The sequence below is a fragment of the Paralichthys olivaceus genome, chromosome 10 (genome assembly GCF_024713975.1).
Source record: "Paralichthys olivaceus isolate ysfri-2021 chromosome 10, ASM2471397v2, whole genome shotgun sequence".
Lineage (NCBI taxonomy): Eukaryota > Metazoa > Chordata > Actinopteri > Pleuronectiformes > Paralichthyidae > Paralichthys > Paralichthys olivaceus.
The window spans coordinates 14,211,620-14,227,269 of NC_091102.1; the positions used below are offsets into that span (position 1 = coordinate 14,211,620).

General features: G+C 41.7%; 1 protein-coding gene across 10 annotated transcripts in view; it reads right to left on the reverse strand.

Moving 5' to 3' along the window:
* The window catches only part of map2 (microtubule-associated protein 2), a 73,074-nt gene that overhangs the window by 14,771 nt on the left and 42,653 nt on the right, over positions 1-15,650 (reverse strand). For 5 of the 10 annotated variants that reach the window (XM_069533512.1, XM_069533516.1, XM_069533514.1 and 2 more), the window contains exons 5-12: positions 11,000-11,089; positions 10,781-10,855; positions 8,207-8,422; positions 6,202-6,495; positions 2,249-5,161; positions 1,885-2,127; positions 1,520-1,654; positions 541-602 (exon numbers count right to left, since the gene is read on the reverse strand). In XM_069533512.1, the coding sequence (XP_069389613.1) occupies positions 541-602; positions 1,520-1,654; positions 1,885-2,127; positions 2,249-5,161; positions 6,202-6,495; positions 8,207-8,422; positions 10,781-10,855; positions 11,000-11,089 (4,028 nt within the window). Of the gene's footprint in view, positions 1-540; positions 603-1,519; positions 1,655-1,884; positions 2,128-2,248; positions 5,162-5,304; positions 5,339-6,201; positions 6,496-8,206; positions 8,423-10,780; positions 10,856-10,999; positions 11,090-13,785; positions 13,946-15,650 lie in introns of those variants that run through there. The other 5 variants (XM_069533521.1, XM_069533513.1, XM_069533517.1 and 2 more) reach the window with 5 other exon arrangements.

Below are 15,650 nucleotides of genomic sequence, written 5' to 3' on the forward strand. Positions count from 1 at the left end.
TTGTGCAGTGATTCGGATTCAGACTTTATGTAATGTGTTTGTCTGAATAGATAATTAGGTTTAGTGGAAGTCATATGAGCAGAATACATAACAGAATCTTAATTAGAGAGATATTTATTTTGCCTAATTATTGTGGTGCATATTGTTTCAGTGTATACAGTAATGATGCACAAGGCAAGGGGACCAGGAATTACTGGTTTGAAATCAATGGCACCAGAAACGATGAGAGATAACAAGATAATTAATGTTCCTGGTGACGGAGACATCAGAGCTGCTTATGAGAAAGTTAAAGAGATACTGCACACTTGGATCCCTGCTCTGTATTCTAAAGGCATTGTTCTAATTTCCATGGAGAGGCTTTACACATAAAAGGTTTGATCTTCAAGGTCAATTTGTCTTGACTGATGTTTATTTGGTTGCTCTGACACAAACCCAACTGGTGATTCAGGCTCTGGGCCAGTAAGGCTTCATTATGGTGTTTCTCTGAAAGTTCCTGGTGCCAGAGGTTGAGCAATTGTTGGGCTGGTGTGATTTACTTACTGGTGCTCTGTCACGAGACTGTCTTGCAACACTGAGAGGCTGACGACTGTCTGGCAGGGCCTCTGAGGGGCAGAGAGAGAAACAGAATTTCAGGGAAATCAACATAATCAGACAGAGTACATGTGTTACCTTTATAATTTAGAGGAAAATAAGTGAGAGAATTTGAAATGTCCCACTTCATGATTATATTACATGATTTCCATTATCTTTTTATCCCTGAATGGAAATCTAAAAATAAAGACATCCAGCTTTGTAAACCAAAATTTGGCAGTGTCAGCGACATGACAAATATAATGTTCTATGGGAGTGTGTTGCTGCCCCCCTGAGAGCACTGTTCTGAAAAGACTTGGCAAGATATCACACAAAATGGGGGATATCGTGTTATGCAATGCAACCTTTAAAATAATCTAATTGGGACAGTGCAGCAGCAGCATACTGAGCTTTCTTCTTGACTGACACAGAATTTTAGTCCACCAGGGGAAAATGAAAAGCAAACCGCCCGTGGTACAGAGTAGCAGTGTTAAAACGTAAAAACCTGGAGTTGCCTGAAAAACATAGGTCACAGTGGTGGAGTGGATGTGCATGACCGGAGAGTTGAGAGAGGTTGTGTGGTTTTTTTTAAAAGACCTCTATCATCTGTAAGACCTTCATCCACCATGTCCATGATTATCAAAGAAATCATCAAAACATTTGAAATTATATGAATGAGAAGGACATTAAAAAAAAGAGATAGACAGAGACTGCAAAATACAACACAAACCGAACCAAAAAAGATGAAGTCAAAGAAACATGTTTGACAGAAAAATTTTATTTCAACGTAGAGACAAAAACAAACTGCTGCAACAAATAAAACCAAACAGATGCCAAAAACAAAATGAAGCTGACAGTGGAGTAAAAATGTAGTGAAAACTGGTCTTGTGGTGACTGTCCTGCAGCGCAGAAAGAACCAGTTGTGTGACAGACCAGGGCAATGTGTCACCTGTGTGTCTCCTTCTGGGGCAGGAGTGGTGGGTGGGGCGGGTCTCGCGGACTGCTGGTTTTATCACAGTCCTCTTGGAAGGAGATTGGATGTAAGTCTCAATTTTTTGGGTCAGCTCAGCCTTCCTTATCACAGCTACATTATCAGAGGAAACAAGGCCATTGACAGAGACACAACAAGAAGCAGAGAGAGATGGATGTTAAACAACAGAAAAATATGGAGTTCAAGAGCCCTGATCCACTTTTTTAGTTTGAATTTGTTTTGGTGAATTATACTAAAGGCAGTCAACTGACAGGACCGATTCTGAGCTATTGAGATATAACAGACCTCAAGAAAATCAAATGTAAAAACAAAATAACAAGAACCTTTTTTCTTCTTGACGTCCTCTCTGGGGATGTAGACAGGTTCCTTGCGGACAGGTTTGCGTTCTGGTGTGGAGATTCGACCTCTAGGGCGCCCTCCTTTGGCCTTCGGTTTGAATGGCTTCTCCTGTTTCTCTTGCTTCTTCTGTTGTGAGTGTTTGCTTGGGACCATACCGGGCTTTTCAACTGGGCTGTGCACCTTGGGCAAAGACTCGATCTGCTCTGTTGCCATACTCATATCATCATCTGCAGGAAAACAGGACATGCGACACATAAAACAATATAACTGTCTTTTTTTTTAGAAGTAGATGCAAGAAAGGAAGAAAACCAATCTATATTCAGGCCAAAACCACCAAAGAGATCTCACCTTGAGCGTCAACCCAGGAGCTGTCCAGGATGGAGTCGTCCATTGTGGTCTCATCTCTGTCATAGCTTTCTGTCTTTCCTTCTGTCTCTATGGTTTCTGCTTCCTTCTCGAGGGAGGCAGGGGTCTCTGGAACGTCAGCCACCTCCTCTAAACTGGCAGCCTCCATATCGGCTTCCTGGGCCAACTCCACAGATTCCTCCTCTTCCTCCTCCTCCTCCTCCTCCTCCTCTTGTTCTTTCTGGGCAGCGACACAAAGGGCTTCGGGCTCAGGTGGAGCGGAGAAACGAACGCTGTGTCCTGGCTCTTCTGCTTCATCAATGGTCTGGACCACAGTGATGAAGTCGTCTTCAACTGTCACCACTGATTCAATGGCAGCACAAGTCTCAGTGATCTCCTTCGTGACTGCTACTCCAGCTGCTGCCCCTGGTTTCTCCAACATGTCTTCCTCTCCTCCCTCTTCCTCCACATGTGCTTTTTCATCTGGTTGTGTTTCTTTCTCCACGGGTTTGTCCACAACCTTTTTGTCCATCTCTTCTGCTTTCTCCCTCTCTTCCTTTACTTTCAGTTCCATCTTCTCTTTCTCCTCCTTCTCTTTTAGTTCCCTCTCTATTTTTTCTTTCTCTTCCTTTTCCCTCAATTCTTTCTCTATTCTTTCTTTTTCTTCTTGTTCTTTCCTTTCTCTCTCCTCTCGCTCCATTTTTTCTCTCTCTTGTTGTTCTTTCATCTCCATGTCTTCTTTCTCTTTCCTCTCTCTCTCCTCTTTCTCTTTCCTCTCTCTCTCCTCTTTCTCTTTCTTCTCTTTCTCTAATTTCTCCAGCTCTTTTTGTTCTTTCTCCTTCCTTTCTTTTTCTTCCCTCAATATCCGCTCTGCCTCTTCTTTCTCCCTTTCTTCTTTCTCTCTCTTTTCCCTCTCCTCTTTCGCTCTCTTTTCTGCCTCTTCTTTCATTTTCTTTTCAGCTTCTTCCCTATCATGCTCTTCTTTTACTTTTCTCTCTAATTCCTCATTTCCCTTCTCCTCTTTGGTTACTGGCGACGCAGATCTTTTAGGGGAGCCATAAACCTCTCGTTGTTTGAGCTTAGAGGGTGAGAGCACAGGGGAGAGCAGCTTGTCATCATCAATATTGCTCTCTACAGATGACGCAGGTGAAGTTTTGACAGGTCTGGCAATTCGGTCCTTGGCCACGCCGGTCAACTGGTACACATCTTCAGCATCCACTTCCTCATAGGCCTCCTGGTGGACCAGCTTCACTTTCTCCCGGAGCTCCTGTAGTTCCCTTTCCTCCTCCACGCTGAGAGGTCTGTCCTCCATCTCCAATTTGCGGATCTGCCTCTCATAGTCAGCAATCTCGGTTTCTGATGCTGAGCCTTCTCCACTGGCCTGTCGTTCAGTCTCACTCACTGACCTCCCACCTTCTTCTAGAGTCACTGTGACCGTTGGGGTCACAAAAGACTCACTTGGCAGTTTCTCCTGCTCAATTACAGATTTAGTCAACTGACCATCTGCAATCTCCTTGTCTTTTTCTTCGGTGGAAACCTCTCTTTCTACCTGCTTCTGATCTTTCTCTTCAGTGACCTCAGCAGCTGCTATTTGCTGAGTCTTTTCCTCCAAAGACGTGTCTCTGACTGCAAGCTTCCTTGCCTGCTCAGCCATCTTCTCCTCCAGAACGGAGGGGGTAAAGACTTGTGCAGAAGCGTTTGTAGGGCTAAAGACATCTGCAGGGGATGGCATGGGCCCTGAATATTCACTGAATACACAATAACCCATCTCCTCAAGCTGGCTGTCACTTTTTCTGGCCCCAGGACTTTGTTCCCCTGAAATAAGGCTAGCCAGTGGGTCATCAGTGAAGGCAGGGACATCCACTTGAATTGACTTTCTCCTGATTATTTCTGGGTCAGTGTTCTCTGATGCAAGTCTTGAACGGGTACCGGCAAGGTCCAGCATCTCAGGCAAGTCTTGTGTCATCACTGTGCCATTATTATCATTATTCTTGGGGAGCTGAGGTGATTCAGGCAACTCTGGTTCATGGCTGGGTTTTGAATCTAGTTCACTGGTCCTGGGAGGAGATGAGGAATCTGAAGTGATGGAGGCTGCAGTCTCCAGGATCAGGGGAGGGAAGGATGGAGGCTTCTCCACAGAGGGTGTAGTAACTGGGAGGTAGTCTGCCGACTCATCCAGACTTCCACTAGTGTATGACATTATATCTGTGGCCAGTGGGGAGAAGTGCCTGGGTTTGCCTTGGCCACTGTGATCCATTGCTCCAATGGTGATGTTAAGTGAGTAACTCCTCTGCTCCAAGGCCAGTTTACCTGGGGAAAGCCTGCATTCATTATTCCTGTCAGGAACTGCAAACACTCCAGTGTCTTCTGCCGTACTTGTTTTACTTTCAGATTGATCCTGGGCTCCAGCTAGTGTGCTGTAACTTATCTCCTGAGACCTGGAATCAATTGCACTCTTCTCTTCGCCAGCTCTGCTCAGTTCGTAATAACCCTCACCCTTACATTGTGAAACCTTGTCAGCCTCTGTGGCTGAAGTTTCAAAATATGCTGACATTCCAGACCTGTCTCTTGCATCTCTTGTTGAGTCTTCTCCTTGAACTTTAGTTTCCATTGAACCGAAATCAGAAGGCGCACCAATACTGCTGAACTCCACCACCTCCACTGACGGCTGCTTCTCTGACACTGTGATTGGCTCACCATATGTAGGCTGAAGTGTGAGCGGTTTGGCAGATTCTTTGGCTTGGTCTTGAGGTACGAAGGACGGCATATCCATTGTGGGGCTCTCTGGTACAACTCGTTCCCCAGCAAAAAATCCTTGGACCTGGGGCTCAAAAAACTCCTCCGGGCGTTTCTCTGATCCAATGCTGTCTGGGCTCATGGACCCACTGTCCTGCTTGTCTGAGTCCATCTTCAAAGCTGAAACGACATCTTTAAGTTGGCTGTTTTCATCAACACAGAAATGAATTGCTTTGGCATGCTGCGAGTGGGATGTCATTTTAAGGCAGGGACTGGAAAAGCAATTATTACAGAAACAGGCAAAGCTGTCCTGAGAAACTTACAGCACAATGATACGGCCATCACTGAAGAAGTACGGCGAGTTAATGGGGGTCCACCAATTCACAGATGGATGAGAATATGGCATGGTATGTGACGGAACCGGCATGAGGAGACTGTGATGCTGATTTATGGGAAACAAGCGATGACAGATAGGATGGATATCCATGCGACTCTTCAAAACATCAGATACAAAACTAAATAGCATTTCTGTCGTCCTTTTAAGTGCAATAAAATATTTTTGACTTTGTCCATATAAAATGTTTCAGTGGTCACATTATTTTGCTAACATCAAATTAATTAAAGGTCTTAACAATGACTTTCAAATGTCATTGCATATTTGAAACAATATAAGCACAAATACAGAAGCACCTTGCTGTTGATGACAGAGAAGTGCTACATGCTGTCACGGTGGATAAAGCAAAATCAAGTAACGCACTTGATGAGAACAACTGTGACACAATGAACTTGAGACAGCCAACACAAATTACCCTGCAAATTCTCTATGGAGTGATCCATGTTTAGTATGATTGATGGTTGGAAATAAATCGTAGCACCAAGCCTGGATATAATGGAAAAAAACCTGTAGGCTAATAGCTTATAGCAGTTTTTCACACCAATATGAAATGTCCGGCCTCCAAGACCACAGCAAGAAAAATAAAAATGCAAGCGCAAAGATAACACACAGTAAAACCAGGTTCAGTTCAAAAGAATGTGACTCTTTTCACCAACAAGCCTGTGTTGCCTTGCAGCCGCAGCAGAGCACAGAGAGGATCACTTGCCATTCCTGAATTATAATGCTCATGTTATAAGCTTATGGGTTCCCTTCGACATATCTGGTGTTCTTATACAGTGGACAATGCTGTAACATGCAGGCAGGGAGTGCAGAGGGCAGGACACACCTGTCTCAGGGCTCTCCTCACCCTCTGCTTCCTCCTCCTCTCTGTCCATAGAGCTTTCTGTGGGAGCACTAATTGCTTCGGACGGCTCCAGGTCTAGAGCCTCGTCTATGGCCTCTGCCTGCTCTAAGGGCTCAGCTTGGGGGCTGTCCAGCTCAGGCTCGTCCCCACTCCATTGCTGCTCATCAAGAGCTGCTTCGGACTCTGCTGCCTCTGCACTCTCCTCCTCCTCCTCCTCCTCCTCCTCCTCTTCAACCTCCTCCTCGTATTCAGCTGTAAGAGCCTCCATGGTCTCTTCTTATCAAAAACAGGGTGAGAGGGTGACACATTAAGACTACAGGCAACACAGACTTGGGTTATGTGAGAACACAACTTATGACAGGACACTTTCAGCTCTGGGAAAAGATGACTAAGTGCTTGTCTGTTCACACATATAGGTACATTACACATACAGTGTGTATACATTCTGTATATCTTTGCATGCTTCTTTTTGGGGGCTTAGTGTAACCAGTGTGAAAAGAATCCCTAATGATATACTACATATGTTCAAGGTAAGTTAAAACATGAAGGACATTTTTAATTTATTTTGGAAATACATTATTGTTTTATTTACTGTATGATTTAGAAAGAAATAACAATCCTCTCCCATCTCTTCCACTCGCCAAGCTTTCAATCCAAACTGACTCAACCTCTCTCTTGGCTAGGGTTGTTAATAAATGGCTGATTTAAATGTAGATGCTGGTAAAAATAAATATTTCTGTAAGATTTGTTTCTCAGCAATGATAAAGGGGGTTGGGGCAGGCTGGGATAGAAAACCACAATTCAGAATCAGTTCGCATTAACAGTATTAATGCATTATTCAGTTTAACAGGCAATCATATATCTACACAACTCTTAAGAATGTGTTTAGTGAACAAATACATATAATTGCAATGATCGATATAGCCATTTAGATATTGATCAATATTTTTTTGCAAGTCTCATTTAGCTTTATGCTAATACTGTTCATCTATATAAGATAAGCTGCTCGGAGAGATGTGTTGGAGGAGTCGGTTTCTCTCTGTTTATGCATTGAGAAACGACAGAGGTTATAATGAAGATATAATCAATTGTGATGAACTGTCCAGGCAACAGATTTATTATTATAATAATGCAGAGCCTTGTTACAGAGAACTGACAGAGTTGACATGTTATTGTGTAGCCAAAGCCAAAATACACTGAAGAAGTTCTGTCTGTGTCTTTAGGCTAATTTAAAAACAAACATCCTTATTTCAAAAAAGAATAAAATAATAAATAAATGTAGTTTAGAAGGTTTTATAGAGATTATATGTGGGTTTATGTGCTGGTGAGTGTGTGGAGCTGAAAGTCTTCCTTGTTGCCACAGTGAGTGTCAGAGTAGTTAAAGATGAGCATAGCGGGCCTGACGAGGTGCAGTGTAATTAAATGAATAAGGGGTAATAGGAATGAACTTTAAGCAGAACTGTGGGAGATGATTGGTAGAAAAATTAGTGCACAGAGGTCATCACTAACGCACAGTGACATTTTTATAAAAGCCATTTGGGCCTTTAATCAAGTCTGAAAAGTTAACCCTGGGCTGTGTGCTCTGAAAGGAAGTGAAGTGTAATAGGTCCATTTAGTGTTTCACAATAAAGATTTTCCTACTTTAGAGACATCACTGTTATGTGTTTGACTTAGCAGCATGGTAACCACAGGTAGCAACAGCTTTGGGTGAAATTAATTGTAAAAAAACTAAATATGATGGTAAAAAACATGAAAGTGCTCAGATTTTGAGCGAACACACATCACAAGGACACAAACACACACAAAGACGGACGAAGAGACGAACTGACGGACGGAGAGACGGAAGGACGGCAGGAAGGAGAAATGGAGGGAGGAGATCAAATCACAGAAGAAGAAGAGGAAATTGGTGTTTAAAAGAGAAAAGGGAGAAAGAAAGAGAGCAGAGATGGAGGGGGGAAATGGCAAAGAGGAACCATGCGTGGTTCACCTTCAATCTGTCTAAAGGCCACAGCCTGCCCTGTGGGGCGAGAGCCCGAGTGCGTCCACTCTGGGCTGAACAATGGGTGCTCATAGTACTCCTCGTCGGAGTGGTAGGGGTCGTCCTCGGGCACGGAAACTGAGATGGAGGGGGCGAGGAACTTGCACCTCTCCCGAGAATTTTGGAAGCGGCGGAGAGGGCCCGCCTCCTCCTCATCCCCTACATCTACAAACAAGACAGACACAAGGAGAAGAACTGCAGGGAAATCTGGACACAGACCGAAAGAGAGAGAGTGAAGAGGAGGAAAAAAGATAAATGAAAAGGAAGGTAGAAATGACAAGAAATGGAGAACAAGCCAAAGAATGTCCACTTTAAACGTGATTTATCGTAACATTTCTTAAGAGTTTTTAAAGAAATTAATAAAAATGAATTTAATAATAGGTTTTTAAATATTTTTTCAATAAATGACAAAACTTTTGTAGATTTATTAGTAAATATTGACGATAGCCATCTTTTATTCAGCTTACAATCGTCAGATTTACAAAAATCTATTTTAACAACAAATATTTTCTTTGAGCATTAAGGATTAATGGCATCTCTGATAAAACGCTTTCATGGAAGTATAGTATCTTAACAAAGACACTAATGCACAGATGTATGACACATATCTGTTTACTTATTTCATTATGATTTAGCTCCTAAGTTATAGGTGTCATCCTTGAATTTTTAGGAAGAATATAGAAAAATACCAAATTCTCTCCTTGATAAATCTTTCAGTAACATTTTAAGGTGGACATTTTTTGCAAAGACGGAGATAAAGCTTGAGTAGAGAGAAAAATAACAACAAAAAGATGAAAAATACAAATTTACAATAGGCAACAAAAACAGAGAGTCACCAGATAGGGGAATGCAAGGAGAAGATAAGGTATGAGTGAGAGCAAGAGAAACATAACACACACAGGACACTGACAAGGACACAATGATAAGCAACTCAAAGGTGACCAAGCTTCAGGGACCAGCCATACTCTTAGACCAACAAAGTGAGTATATATCGCACTGTCTAACAGAGAAATCAACATGAACTGCTTCACATATGGATGATTAAACCTTAATAAAATACAGAGGACAAAAAGTAATTACAGTTCAAATACTAACACAGCAGTAGTTGTAGTAACCAAATAAGAAACACGTGTTTTGCCTTTGCTAGAACACACACAAACCTCATGTATAAAACACCTCTGGATCCAGCTGGACACACATGAAAACCCTAGCGTATCTCAAAAGGTCATTTTTAATAGAACACCACCTCTAAGGCCTGACGATGACCAAGCCTTTTATTACTCGTTATGTATCGTGTCTATAGATACAACAACAAACCAATAACTGAACCTCTGTATCACTCCATCTGGTCAAGAACACAGAACACCATCACCTGCGGGATTTAACCTCATATCTATGATTCATTACTTCTTATACAGTACAAATGACAGAACAGACTATTCATATTTAATGGCTGTCCCCGCTACACACTCTCCTCATTACGTTACTGCTTGGACTGAGACTGACATTAAAACACACAGCCCGAACATACAGAGTCGACCAAACTTTATCTTGCAGGCAGCTGCACAAAAACTCTAACAAAGCTTAAATTTGAAAGTCAAAGATAAAGAGACAAACTGCATCAGAGCTAACAGACATATAAGATACAGACGACAAATTCTGTTGAGTGTAATGAGGTGTTTTTAGCCATTTATGAGCATGGCATTCGTAAAGATGTAAGGCTAGCTAACATGCTTACCTATGTGCTAGTTGGCCTGGTGAGGCTAACCAAGGCAATTCAGTGATTGTATACTGCAATTCAACAGAGAGCTATGGCAAAATGAATGTCCTTTTTACGCCTCACTTTTGTTACTATAGGCTTCAGTAGCCTATTGGCAAGAAAATCTGTAACTCTACAAGTAACGTAAATAGATTTTTACAGCTACAGCCAAACACATAAAAAAGAGACTGAGAGTGACAATGACAATACAACACTATGATTAGAAGTGCACAGCTTTAAGACATCATCCAACTGAAAAAAGACAAACAACAAGAAGTTGGAGGGTTACCGAAATTGGCTGTCATATTAGTGTGTGGAAAGACAGCAAGGTGTGGAGGTTAGAAAGGGAAACGGAAGAAGAGGATGGGAAAAAATGACTATACATAACAGGGTGGATGTATGTGAACCCTTCTCTCTTTTTGAGGGAAATGGTGATGACAATGAAGATACAACGTGTATCTGTCCCAGGTGTATGATGAGGAAGAGGAAGCAGGAGTTCAGAATAAATGGATGTCTGAAAAATGGAAATCATTTTCCTGCTTTTGGTAAATCTCATATGTACATGTTTCTTGTAGAGGCTATCAATGTGCGGTTTGTCCCTTAGAGATGGAGCATGTCCTGAGAGGAGTTGAAGAGCATACCCAGGGCCAACCCACATCAGTACCCTAATGTGTTGGCGATCGCAAACCTCCAGAAGTTACAGTCATGTGAAGGAAGGAAACTCCTCCATTAGAGACGTACTTCTATAAACACATTGGCCCTACCTTGCTCCAGAGGGCCAAAGGGTTCTGCAGCAGGTGAGGGGGGAGGAGAGGGAGGCAAATTGGTGGTGTCTTCAACTGCAAACAGAGGTAGAGAGAGGGATTATCAACATATAAATCACAAACTGCAAATGGCTCAATGTGTGTGCGTTTGTATGTGTGTGTGTGTGTGTGTGTGTGTGTGTGTGTGTGTGTGTGTGTGTGTGTGTGTGTGTGTCTTACCTGATGGCAGCCTTTGAGTCTCCTGTTCTCCCTTCAGTACTGCCACAGCTTCAGCCGTCACTTCTTGCACAATCCGTGCTGACACTTGTTCTGGCAGAGACACACACAGACAGACAGGCACGCACGCACGCACGCACACACACACACGCACACACACACACACACACACACACACACACACACAGAAGTCAATTTCAAAGTTCTACTAAATAATAATGTAGAAGAAACTGGAAAAGTTTTAAAGACAGGTGGAGCTTCCACCATCGTTGCATTTAAAAGATGAGCAGCCCTATTTCTGCAGGGCAGAGGATGACAGACTACAGTGACTTGCAATCAGAAAGTTAGAAAAAAAAAGAAGAAAATCTGCACACCTCAAATCCCCCTTCAAGGATTTATTTGCCATGGTGATGTACAAGTCAGAGGAAGCGTGGATATTCTCCTTTTTTCAAAAGTACTGTGATAGTTAATCCAGCAGCCATCATTAAATACATTTTACGGGATGTGCATGTTGTTCCCTGGTATTTTCACTATGAGAAAGTGGCATAATGGGTTGTCCTAGCAGAGATTAGCTAGCATGCTAACTTCAGTGGAAGCAAAGAAGAGATAGAAAAAGAAACAAGAATTTGGGTAAACATTGGCAGTGCTTTCCATCTGTTTTGATGCTGCAGTCACAATGCTTCATCCAGATTTATAAACAGCTTTTAATGCAAATGTTGTCTGCAACATCAAGTAGCTCCTTTAAGGTATTAGTTTAACTGATTAATTCCCCATCCGCTTCACACACTGAGTAGCTTCCAGGTAAATAACTGTCTGAGGAATGTGAAACAAAGTGTTAGTGGAGGACATGATGCTCATTAAGCTTCCATCGTATGTAGCTAAAAAACTATTTCATCTACTATCAATTTCACAACACTGTATTTTTAATCATGTCACTCAAAGCCTGAGTAGGAAGCCAGCGAGGAGCTGAAATTGTTATTATAACTGCAACACTGCTGAAGGCTGTCACCATGGAAACCCAGCATCCTTAAAAAATTCTTTACCTAACATGTGTTGATTTCTCATCATTTTCATCAAACTAGAGGCAAAAGATATTTTATTTGCAAGGATTTAATGTTTATTAAAATGTTGGATTTAGATATTTACAATAATATCCACTCAGCAAAAGATTCAAAATACATTAGCTGTTTACTTCTGTTTATGCTTTTTTTGGACATTTTATTGAGGACCAAGTGTGCATTTAAAACTTTCATGGTGGTGCTTGTGTCAATATTTAGAAAGAGGCTGTCAACACAGTCTGGAACTCATGGGCAACAGGTGCTAAATAAGGACGTTAATGTGGCCGAGCGGAAACCTACAAGCAAACAGTCAGTGACTCTTAAAGATAGAAGTAAATCAGTGATAATGATGTGCACATGTATTCTAATAAAGGCTGTCTTTTCACCAAGAAGCAAAAGAGACAATATCCAACAACTGTATCTGTCTCCTTACCATAATAAATCTAAGACCCAGTTTGAATGTTCAGATATAAGTGGTGCTGCGCAGCTCTAATCAAACCTGCCTTCATTTGCATAGTAACAGTGGCAATGTGGGATGGGCGGCAGTGATGCTCTAACTGCTGCCGTTTCAGGACATTTTTCTTTCTGCAATCACCCACACATCAACAAAAACAAGCTTTCAACAAGGCATACACACACACACATGCAATTACACACATATATATACACACACATCTTTCCGGAACACTCAACACAGCCCACTCACCAACTCAAAGCAGCCATTTCCCAGTTTCAGTAGCAACGTGCAATAAATGTGTGCAGCTTATTTACTGCTTCCAGACAAAATCCTTTCTTGCAGTCCTGGAACGCAGATGATACTGTGGAACACAATCGGTGTGTGTAGCATCAAACGACTAAAAAAAGACCATAAAGCTGAGACCTGGGGGAAAAATAACCCTGTGGATTTGTGACTGGTTCCATTTTATTAGTGAGACAACACCTCCAAAGTGAGTGATGATGTGTGAAGAAGGGACATTCTGCTTCATGTTATAAAACGTGTCCTGAAATATCCTACTACCTCACTGTGAGTCTAATGAGATGAGAGTTCAAACATGAGTTTTCAGATTTTCAGACCACTTTCAGCAACAAAGACAAGTCTCTTGGAGGCAAAACAAATGGAGGCTATTTTTAATATTAGCACAAACTGAGAAAGTAAAGCTCAAATAATCAAACAAATAACATGACACCGCTAACCAGTTTCATATGAGGAGGACTGGGGTCGTGAACATTGACACCGCCACCCAGACAGAATTTATTCTTGAAAGAAAAATATTGACATTACTAGAAAGGTGAATATAATGGCCCCCAGAAAAGAGAGATAAATACAAATGAAGAGCTCTAGTTTTATTCTGAAGGAAGAGTTGAATTTTTCTTTGTAAAAAACATACTATCTCTTTCAGACAAACACATGAAGTGACATTAAAAAAGCAATATCAAGGAAACTGCCTTCAACCAGACATTGTGCTTTGTTTCCTCTCTCAAATAAATCCCCAGACATGCACAATCACAAAGCAATAGCACTGTAAAAGTGACCTTGTCACATCCACACAGCGAGCCGGCAGTGATGACAACAAACCCGGTCTGAGCAGTTCTGACATCGCCACCTGCCTTTCATTGGCTTCAACAACAGAATAAACCAAATGCACAAACGTATATTTGTACAGAGGATGCACCACATCTGTGGATCTACATCATAGAAACAGACACAGTGAATTAAAAAGTGTGTATTACCTGATTAGAAAGACTGAAGCTAAAAGCACCTTCTCTCTCTGGGCAGAGACTCCGACTGTAAGCCCAAAATCAATGCACCACACAGCCAGACTGCAACGCAAGACACACACACACACACACACACACACGCACTCACCCTCACACAGACACAGTAGGACTGAGAGGGCACGGCAGGAGCAGAAGTGTTGTTTGGTGTGCTACCAGCCAGCAACCAAAATGTGTAAAGCCAAAAGGTTGCCATAGCAACAGACTGCTGGTGGGCCGAGGACTTAGTCCCATACGCAATTCAGATGCCAGCAACACGCCAAGGCTGAAGCAGCCTCTGAACCTGAGTCTGTCATAGCTGGACCTTGTTGCTCAAAATCTTCTGACAGAATCCAAACCATGTGAACACAAACATACTGTAACTGAAAAAAACAAAACAAATCAGATACTGTGTATTTTCTTTATTAAGACAAAAAGTCCTATTACATATTTATGGCGTGACCATATTCATTCACTAAATGTGGCCTGAAAGTAAAAAGAACACAAGGGAAAGAGGAATGTATCATTATTTTTAAATTGACTGTTTCATGTCATTCAATACACGACCACAAGATGCTGCTTGATGTGAAAATCTTTTCTTTTGACAGAGCGACACGTGCTATTGCATTAGTGTCTTATAATTATAGATCTCTATCTTAAAATAACAAGATCTGCATTATGAAAATTAAATACATTTTGTGCTGAGAACTGATGGTACTCAGTACTTCAGCTTGGTCACACCATATAATCCAATTAACATCATATCTGACTTATAATGATATATGTAATTAAGACTATGAGGGAATTTAACAATAGGTGGGAAGTGTATTTTGTCATAATAAGAGGATGTACCAAATCCTGACAAAGTTGGAGAGATTTCCTCAGAGTTTGCTAAGATATTGCAATCAGGAAAGTGGGATGTACGTACACACGGATAAACAGAAAACATTGTTACTGGCTATGGTTTCACCAGTGCAGAGAAGTAAAGAACTCTACCTGAGGCTAGCAGCTCAGGCTTACATCAACACATAAATCCAACTGTTTGTGGTTGAGATGCACTGTGGGTAATATAGGTCTGGGGTTTAAAGAGGGAAAAGGAATGTGTGCATTACAGAGTTCAGTTGGATCCACCTAAAATGTTTTCGAAATGAAAAGCTTAATCCGTGGAGTACAATTATTTTACAATAAAACAGAAATGTCTGTGTAACCTATTTTCTACGTCCTCCAACATATTGATGGATGGGAATTTAACAACAACCTTGCTAGAAATAAATGTAGAAAAAGCTAAACAACTTTATGTATTGTCATGGTTTCTATTAGCTCCCTCTGTTTTTCTTCACCTCTTTCTCTTGACCACTCGCAGTATGGCTGACTGGCTTCCTCAACCTCATTTTAAAGAGAAAGTCAAGAGGGCAATTTTGTGCTTCAGTAGATCTTGTTGTGTCTGAAGTGCTTTTCACAGGGAGAGAAGGTTCAGTGAGTGCCAGCATCAGCCCTTCTGTCACCCATCCTGTCCCGACTATAGCCTCCACCCCCCCTTCACCCAGCCCTGCTCTGGAGCAATGCTAATGTACGCTGACAGGACGCTCTGCAAACAAACACAGCTTTAGTTAAACAGCCGCAGAGAACGTGTCATCTATGCACATGATTAGAAAACATGTTTTGATACACTGATTGTTACGATTAGTATATATTAGTGTCAGACAAAGCTGCACGAGAGGGAGTGTCTCTGTTGGACCGATTCATTTAGTTGATTGTGGACTTTTGTGCATCCGTCACTTTTTTAGAACAGTTATATTATGTTGTTGTTCTAGAGAGGGTTGAGAGATTTGCTGGGAATA